A 9,171-nucleotide genomic window follows, 5' to 3' on the forward strand; every position below is an offset into this window, starting at 1 on the left:
ACATATTGGCAACCTTCTTTTCGGGGGGCGGGCGCAGCAGCTTCTAGTGGACGTCAGAGGGACTGCAGCCATGGTGATAGTTAACAACTGACAGTTAAAATATTTTATGAAAAACAAACATGTCAGCGTGACCTCGGATTTTTGCCAGATGCCACTTTGGTTAGTATGAACGTCCGTGTGCTGTAAAGCTCGTTTTTACAGTAGATTCTGAGACGTGTCGAATAACGTTGGAAATAAAAGTGAACTTGTTAAATAAAGAAAAGTAGAATTGAGGTTGTTGACCTGGGTTTTTTTTTTTTCTTTTATTCATGTTGCTGAAACACAAACTTACTGTGATCAAAAATAAACGATGTCACAATAAAATCTCCTGTTAAAGGGCTGACATGAATGAGTGAGGGGCGGTACAGGTGTTGGATGAGCTCCGTCAGCCGATGGAGGAATCCAGACTTCCTCAGCAAGTGAAGGTCAGAGGGTCACAGATTAGAGATGGGCACGACCCCTACACCGGCAATGTGCCACGTGACCATAGACCAGCCTTACACGGATGCACCCCACAGCCAGCAGGTCAAGGTTCAGATCTGGGATCGCACCACAATCGCAAAATCCCTCCATGCGTCCAGACCCGACCCTCACATCACAGCTCGGATCAGAAATTCATTTCATTTCTTCATTTTCACCTTCTGATGATTGGTTTTACTTCCTGCTGCTGACCGCCATTGCTCCAGCTTGTTTCTCTGATGTAGGACGAGCTCAGGACCAGTCACATGCTTTTAAACAATGTATTCCTGACACTCGTTATTAGATTAAAAGAACCAGGTAACGCACACTCGCTGCACGAGTCCATGGTTGTCATCGGTGACGCTGAAACAGAAATCATGTCCGTTTAAACCTTTCACATGTCAAACGTGCTGCGTGCTCCGACCTGCCAGACAGTCCGACAACTTTGTAATAGCAGGTTATTAGCTCAGTGCCCCCTACTGTCCCACCCATGTTACTACAGCTCCAGCTCCTGGTCGTAACGAGCTCACTGAAACTGAGCGTGGTGCTGAAACGGGACGCCAGCGCCGCTGTCTCTCCTAGGTATTCCACGATCAGCTGATTACCGTAGGGCAGGGTCTCAGGGTGCTGAGGCGTCTGCTCAGCTTCACGCTTCATGTTATCCTTACACCACCGAGCACTGAGGCGTAGAGCTCGCCGCAGAGCCTTACCTGACCATCTTCAAACTCCTCCCCCCACACTGGTGACATCATCTGTGGCGATCGAGGACCGAAGTGACGTCAGCACAGCTCTAGTCATTCAACTTCATATTTTATTTAACATAAATCATACTGCAGTCAGTGTGAACAGCCGGGGTTTCAATATACACAATAGAATCGTAACATTTTAAGCCCCTCCCCCTTAACCCCCCCCCCAAATGAAAATCGACCCCCCCTCCCCCCATAACCCTGCCCCCAGACCTGCAAGCCTTTAAACATAACCCTCCCACCCTATAACAGCCCCACCCATCTCACACAGCTCCGCCCACCAACCGTCTTCATGTTTCCATCTAGCAGCAAACTCCAAACTCCTCCATCCGCCACACCTGCAGAGCATCATGTGACCACCTTAAGCCCAATGGCACTAACAAGCCCCTCGCATAAAATCAAGCTCCACCTCCACACCACCTGCGGAGTAACAAGCCCCTCCCTCCAGTGTAGGCACACACAAAAATCAAAAACATGTAGCATCTCCTAGCATTGCTAACAGACTCCGCCCACTCCCACAAGCCACTCCCCCTTTGGTGTGGGCACCCACAAAACACTGGAGTAGAAAAAAAAGAGCATGTGCTTAAGGCCCCTCTCCTACAAGCCCCTCCCCTTGTGCTGACATTATCATTACATCTGCAGGTGCAGCGGATGGCTTTAAGGCTCCGCCTACAGGTGGTCACAAGCTCCGCCCACAAGTGTCCATACAACACTGAAGCTGCGAGGGTTTGGAGTTTGCTGCTAGTGGACTTGCATGTAACCAACAAGGGGGCGGGTCCATTCTAACCGCCCATCTGATGTCAGGCGCCCTCGCCAAAAACTCGAAAACTAACAAAAAGAACGAAAAAAAAAAAAATCACATGGGTATCATCATCACCAGCATCATGGCCATCACTGACCACCCTGCCCTCCCCCTCCCCCATTATCATCATCATCGGCGGCCGTCTGCTGGCAGCCATCTTTTTGAGTCCATTTAGGTGTGTGTTGTGTGTCGGCGTCCCGCGGCGGCATGTCGACGGTTCAATGCTGCGTCTCAGAAGTTAAACAGAGAGAAACGGGAGGAGAGGGAGGAGGGCAGAGGGGGAGGATGAGGTTCTTCTTCTTTTGTTTTGAAACAGAAAAGCGTCTTCTGGCGTGCTGCTTCCTGTCGCCGCAGCTCCTGCTTCAGCCAACGAGCAGGACCGGGGAGGAGGGGGAGGAGAAGTAGTGAAGGTGGTGGGAGGGGGGAGGTGGGATGAGAGGGAGCTCAGAGGATGATGGGACGCTAAGTTATTTAAGACATCTCTCAAAGTAGGTGGCGCCCACGTAGCCGCCCCTCAGGGAGCGATGGACATTCTGCTCGAAGAGCCGCCGGTTCGTCTGCAGGACCTCCGCCGCCTCCTTGTTCAGCGGATCCTCTGGGTTTGGCTCCTGCGGGGGGAGACGGGGAAGCAAAAGGCGAAAACAGTCGTTAAATGTCTCGTTACAAAACGTTCACCAGCTGAGGGCAGCACTGAGCCGCAGAAGAGAAAACATGCGCACTCACTAGAAATAGATACTGTAGGCCGTAGATGATGGAGTTTATTGTCAGCACGGGCTTCCAGTCCTCTCTGTGGAGAAGGAGGAACAGGTGAGCAGCAGACCTCACCTGGAAACGCTCACCTGTCTGACCTCAGTGTGACCTCAAGTTTGATTTTAAGAAAGCACACACCTTAGGATGTTTAGGCAGACGTTGCCCTCCAGGTCGATGTTGGGGTGATACACCATCGTCTCACACTTTACCTTTGGGGGGTCGTGGGGGTAACCCTGTCCTACCTGAAACACACACACACACACACACACACACTGTCAGATCACCTGCTTCTTAACGAGCCCCCGGCGATGACCCTCGAAATGCCGCCGGACCCTCTGAGCTGAGATTAGATTAGGAGCCTCTACAGGTGAGGTCAGAAGTCTCCGCCAATCACAGGCGTGGATGTCAGGATGGAACGACTGTACAGCAAACATCAAAGGAGTTGGAAGAACAGGTTTGTGAAGACGTTTCATCCCAGAAGCTTCTCTGTCCCAGATTTTAGTGGGAGTGGCCCTAAGAGTATTCATCATGTGACTCATCACATGAGCCAAGGTGTGAAAAAGGTGTGGGTGATTATCAGCAGATGTCTTGGAACCATTGTGAGACTTTGCCCCACCCCATCATGTGACCCACTGAGGTCACCTGACGCAGGTTGTGAGTGGGCGTTAGGGGTCTGGGAAGGATCTCAGACTGCAGTGTAGGTGGCGAATGTGAACACTGGCATCCTGGATAGAGTAACCTTTGACCTTTAGATGCAGATGAGTGTTTTGCTTTTAGAGCTGAAGAAGCTTGTTGGATGAGATGAAACGTCTTCAACAACCAAACACAAGTCTGCTTGCTTTCTTCCCGAGCTCCCTGGACTTCCCTGAGCTGAATGAAGTTTGCATTTGTTTTGGATTTTCTCTGATCCACACAGGCCCAGATACACAGACACATCTTTTATTAAGCGGGTTTTATTTTGACAAGGTCAGGTTATTCAGATGTGTCACCACTTTGGCCTGGAAGAAGACCCAAACTGTCCCCCTCAGATGACACCACATTGGTTGGGATGTTCAGGAACCACCGAGACTCAAGCCTGCCATGACCCACAGTGAAGCCAGTTTCACATCACCACGGACCGAGAGGGTGCCGACCAAGAAAGAAGCACCTGCTCCAAAATCAAAACCTTTAAGGTGGATTGAAACGTGTACCTGCCCACATGGATGAACCAAATGCCTCCAGGAGAAGAGTCTGATGGTCAGAGACAAAGACTGAGCTGTGTGGCCAAAGGTTAGTGGTGGTTAGAGCTGGGCGATAGAACGATAACGATATGTATTGCGAAATAACTTTTTCTCGATAGAAAAATTAAACTATTGCGATAGACACTCGTCTCTCTTGCTCTCTTAAAAAAAAGAAAAGAAAAGAAGAACAGCCAATCCAAATTAAGTAGCGCAGAGCCGAACCAATCACAGCCGCAGCGTCACGTCACGTGACTTGTTACGTACAGCACGAGTTCCAAGACGCACATGTGTAGTTTGGGAAGCAGCCAGCCGCCGTGTCGGTCGCGAACGAAATGGCTCTAGAGCCGAATCTTTGACGTGAACGTCGCGAGCCGGCTCCTTATCGCGAGCCGTGGGTTTTTTTTCTTTCTTTCTCTCACCCTCTCTCTCGCACTTTTTCCCGCTTCACTCCGCACGCGAGCCTTGTGCTTTACGCTGGGCAGAGGGGGGAGGGGCGGTAGTTACACTCGCAGTAGCACAGGAACAGAGCGGGAGGGAGAGAGAGAGAGAGAGAGCCAGGGACAACAACGTCACATTAGAAAGGTATAGTAATCATCCACAACTATTTTCAGTTGCAGATGATAAAGGATTCAGAAAGTTCAGAAAGCTATACAACAAGGAGAGATTGAGAATTTCCTTTTAGTTCTCAGTTTATTTGATATTGACAAAAGTTAGTCAATTTTGTCTGTTCTTCTGTAAAACAAACTAAGATTTATTTTTAGAATTAATATTTTGTTTCTAAGTGGAATTGACAATTTAGTCTGTTTTGTTTGTTCTATTTTGAAACGTAAACGCTTTAGCGGCTGCCTTTTGTGTAGTTTGCAATATTTGCCTTTATTTATCTGAAAAAGTCTCATGTTCCTTAAGTACATCTACCCTGTTGAACTTATTATGGGAAATAAATATTAAAATCAAGACAAGCTGGTGATTATTTCACATTTTACTTGTGAGCAACGGCACATTTAAATCTTACACATATAGTTATTTGGCTTATATGGTGATATATATCGTTATCGCCTGAAATGAAAAAAACATATCGTGATATGAAAAAATCTTATATCGCCCAGCTCTAGTGGTGATGTGTTCATTTATTGGCCCTGTGTGGAGCAGGGAAACTCCAACACTAATTCAAACCTGTTTTTTAGAGTTTTAGAGTTTGCTGTACAGTCACTTCAGCCTGGAACAAGAACATCCAGGCCCATGACGACTGACCACAGCTACCAGTCGCCAACGGTGACGGTCCAGCCCGATCCTGAACTATAAAAACTATCATTGAAACGCATTAAAACGAGCCACGCGCTTATCAAAACGTCTCTTTGCCTTCCTGTAAATCATCAGCGACGAGCCTCCTCTCCTGACCCCCACCGGCGTTCCTACCGGCCTGCAGCCGCCACCGCAGCAAGTCTGCAGGCGGGCCAGCCGGAAGACCAGGTGGACTCGGGAGACCTGCAGGACCGTGGAACGTCACACGAGTCTGTCAGCGATTATGATGAATCCACCTGCTAGTCCTTTACGGGCTCACCTGCAGAAACCTCAGGACTTCTTACAGCTCAACCATGAGGACATCTAAACACTGAGTGAAAGGCAGCACCTGATTAATAACACCAGAGAAAATGAGAGCCTCGTGGAGAAAACGGAAGAAAAAAGTGATTTTATCATCGCTGGAAGCCAAATTCATAAATAAAGTGATAATTAACTAATGGAGCTACATTAGTGAGCCTCTTATTGATGTTCTCAGGGCGCTGTGGGCCGGACTTTACACAGGTGAGACCTGTTGTAAGACCAGTGGAGGCTGCTGAGGGTCAGACTGTTTCAGGATTATTTCAGCATGAAGAGCCGAGGGTGGAGCCGAGGGTGGAGCAGAGAGAGAGACGGCTGTTTCTCACCTTAAAGCTGAAGACAAACTTTCCTCCTTTGTAAAAACCCTGAGAGACAAAAAGACAAACAGAGGCAGACTCGTTAGCTCAGCATCATCTTCATCTCCCGATTCAGCCCCTCATCCTCACTCTGTACATCCTGAGGTTTCATACACCTGTGTGCCACATGAGTGGGAACAATCAGCTCTGGTGTAGCAGTGTCTGAAACTGGTCCTGCGCTCACAGGTGGAGGTGTTTCACTGCTTTTACAGACAGCACTGCTCGTGTTACTGACACACACCTGCAGCTCTCACAGGTGTTTATCCTCAAAGTCAGAGAGGAATAAAGTTTTTATGCAATCACGTCTCTGAATGAAATACACACACACACACGCACGCACGCACCTCGTCCGGTGAAATGATGAGTCTGAAGTTGAGGAGGTCGTCATCATCGGGGAAGTTGATCTCACACGTCTTTGGTAAGTTCAACTCATTGATGTCTGAAAAACAAACACAGGCAGGTGTTACTGATTCTGATTCGTCCTCGGGAATCAAAGACGTCCTTCATCTCTTCTTCTTTCACTTTTCAGAGGCTCATGAAAACATCTGGAGCTCTAAATACCTTGTCCGTATGCTAGGACCTGTGAAAAAGCAGTGCTGACAGGAGGGTCTCTGAACTGTCCCAAAAGACTTAAAACTCCAGAACAACATCTGGAACACTTTCAGCTAGAACTGGAACCTTCTCCAAGACCTCCTTCAGCATTTCTCAATCTCACCTTGGTATTTAAGGACTTCTAAAACCTCTGGACCTCTTTAAATATTCTTAAAAATCTCCACATATTGTGTTCTTTAGGACTTCAAAAATGTTATGTCATCATCTCCAAAATCTCAAGAACCTCCAGAGAAGAACACAAACCTCCTTAATCAACTTAGATGAGCATCAATGAGAAATAACGGCCTAGACCCATGAGGTAAAGAAATAAAAGGACCATTATGAAACGAATCTAATTAACTTTTATGTGTCAAAACTTTTTTGCCAAAATGTGGAAGAACAACTTCCAAATGTAAAAAACCCTGATGTTCTTGCAGGTTTAGGGGGTGACTCTGAAACCACTGGATCCCTTCTTGTTGTTTAAGGCACCAAAACATCTGGACCATCTTCAGAACTGCTTTGATCCCGTGTGGTGGGTCAGTGCGGACCCAGGTGGTCACTCAGGTCTTAGAGAGATGCTAAACACAGGTTGGAACCCAGACCCACGGGCCTACAGATCCCCTGAGGACCCCAAACCTCTGCAACCCCATAAATCGCTGAGATTCAAATTGTCATTCATCAGGTGGGTGGAGGCAAGAAGAAGTAGGTGGTTGGTGTCAGGAACACACGCTTTTTCCTGGACACTTGCTGGGGCATCACCGCCCAGCCTTTTGGCCTGTGTCACTCCTGCTCGGGTTATGCTCCAGATAAGAGACCAAAAGGTATGAAACCACCGACAACCAGCCAATCAGATCCATGGAAACCACAGAGCCCAGTTCAGCAGATCACTTAGAAGTTGAGAAGGGTTTCAGACCTGTCCAGGTCAGATGCTGCAAAGTAGACAGATCCCGATAAGGTGAGCTGGACTCTGAGAATAGGGACCTGAGCCTGTTCTCCTATTGGTCACCCACACCAGGTGACTCACAAGGCGTCTGACAGGCAGGCAGGACCCTCAGAGTCTACTGTGATCCACCACACAGGTTCAGCCTGGTTCTAACCCTGCAGTCTAAGCCGGGCTCTGATCTGCGTTCACCTGTCGCCCTGCAGCCCCTCGGGTCGACCTGCACCTGAGGAGGATAGAGGGTCAGGAAGGTGGGCGCTGTGCTCAGGTATTCCAGTGAGTCCCTGTGTTCCTAACTCACCTGGTGTTAGGTAGAAGTGGACCCCACGGAACTGACACAGCAGTTAGAGGCTAGCTGCCGTTAGCCGTCAGTGTTTACGGCTGTCCGGCGTTAGCTGTTAGCAGCTTGTTCCGGGTTAGTGTTGTTAGCTGCTAGCTGCTGCTAGCTGCGTGCTAACACCTTTAGCCTGCGTTTTGTTTTCATGTAGCACAGCCGGGCTAGCAGCCGTAGCTAACACCACCTTCAGCCGCAGTTAGTCGGCCAGCCGTTAGCCCGAGTGAGCTACAGCAACACCGGGTCTGGGTTTGAGAGCCCTGGGTCCCGTGGGTTCGGTGTCGGCCCGTGGCCAGTGGGTAACTCTCGGCTAACAGAGCCTACCTTTCTGTATTCGGAGCTGGGCCGCGCTGGCTTTCTTGCCCCCGGCTCCGGTTCTGTTTCCTCCAGCAGATTCCTCGTCTTTCTTCTGCTGCTTCAGGGAAAAGAGCTTAATCATCTTCAGTTATTTGACACACGAGGCGTCCCTTCTGTGAGCCGTCAGCGGGTCTGAGAGGGTCTGAGAGCGGGGTGGTTTCCCAACAGCACCGTGATGTGAATGGAGCCGGTGCGTCTGATCACGGAGGCAGGAGGAGCTAGCAGCGGAGCTAGCAGCAAGCTGGCTAGCGGGAGGGAGGGGAGGAGAGGAGGGGGGTTGAGCGCGCTCGCTCGCGCGCGCGCGCCCGTGTGTTGGTCTGAAGCACATGAAAGTCCACTGGTGCCAGAAGAAAACAATCGGGAGATGGTCTGGGGGCTGCTGGAAAGAGTGAGGGGGCCACAGGCAGGTAAACCCAGCTTTAAAAACTCTGGGTTCAAGAAAAGTGATGAAAAGCACCTGAACATGAGTTTGAAGGTGTTTGTGATGAACAGCTGTCTCCTCAGTAAGGGAGGAGAGCGTGCTCAGCACCTCCGGCCTCTGTGCTGGTGTTCCAGTTCAGCCCGGTGGAGATGTGGACGTGTAGGCTTCCTGTCTCAGGACAGGTGCTCCATGCAGTTACCCTCTTCCTTTGAAGGGGTCGTGACCCGAAGCTGAAGCTGTTCAAGGCAGACAGGAATGGAGACGGCAAATGTCCTGAAAGCAGACAAAGTAAAAGCACTCGTTATGCAGAATCACAAGTTATGTTATTGGCTTGTGATTGCTGATCCATGCATGTGTACATCAGTGTCATGTGGCATGCCGAGACAGACTCTGCAGGACGTTCATCTAAAAGTCAACTTCATGTCTCTGAACTGAGAATCAGCCTCAGGTGAGTCAGTGAGGCTCATGCTGGCTGCGCTCACCTTTGCTGCAGTCTGCAGAAATTCAGCTTTGCAAAAATAAAACTTGTTTTTCGTGCAGTCTGCTCGTACTAAATC

At 49.3% G+C, this 9,171-nt stretch overlaps 1 protein-coding gene across 1 annotated transcript; it reads right to left on the reverse strand.

Moving 5' to 3' along the window:
* Window positions 1-1,766: 1,766 nt before the first annotated feature.
* Window positions 1,767-8,440, reverse strand: ube2m (ubiquitin conjugating enzyme E2 M). The gene is made up of 6 exons (XM_063472596.1): window positions 8,161-8,440; window positions 6,316-6,410; window positions 5,942-5,980; window positions 2,935-3,038; window positions 2,770-2,833; window positions 1,767-2,654 (listed from the first exon to the last, which is right to left on the reverse strand). The coding sequence occupies exons 1-6, from the start codon at window positions 8,273-8,275 to the stop codon at window positions 2,514-2,516; spliced, it is 558 nt and encodes a 185-aa protein (XP_063328666.1). The 5' UTR covers window positions 8,276-8,440; the 3' UTR covers window positions 1,767-2,513.
* Window positions 8,441-9,171: the final 731 nt, after the last annotated feature.

The sequence above is a fragment of the Pelmatolapia mariae genome, linkage group LG4 (assembly GCF_036321145.2).
Source record: "Pelmatolapia mariae isolate MD_Pm_ZW linkage group LG4, Pm_UMD_F_2, whole genome shotgun sequence".
NCBI classification, from domain to species: domain Eukaryota; kingdom Metazoa; phylum Chordata; class Actinopteri; order Cichliformes; family Cichlidae; genus Pelmatolapia; species Pelmatolapia mariae.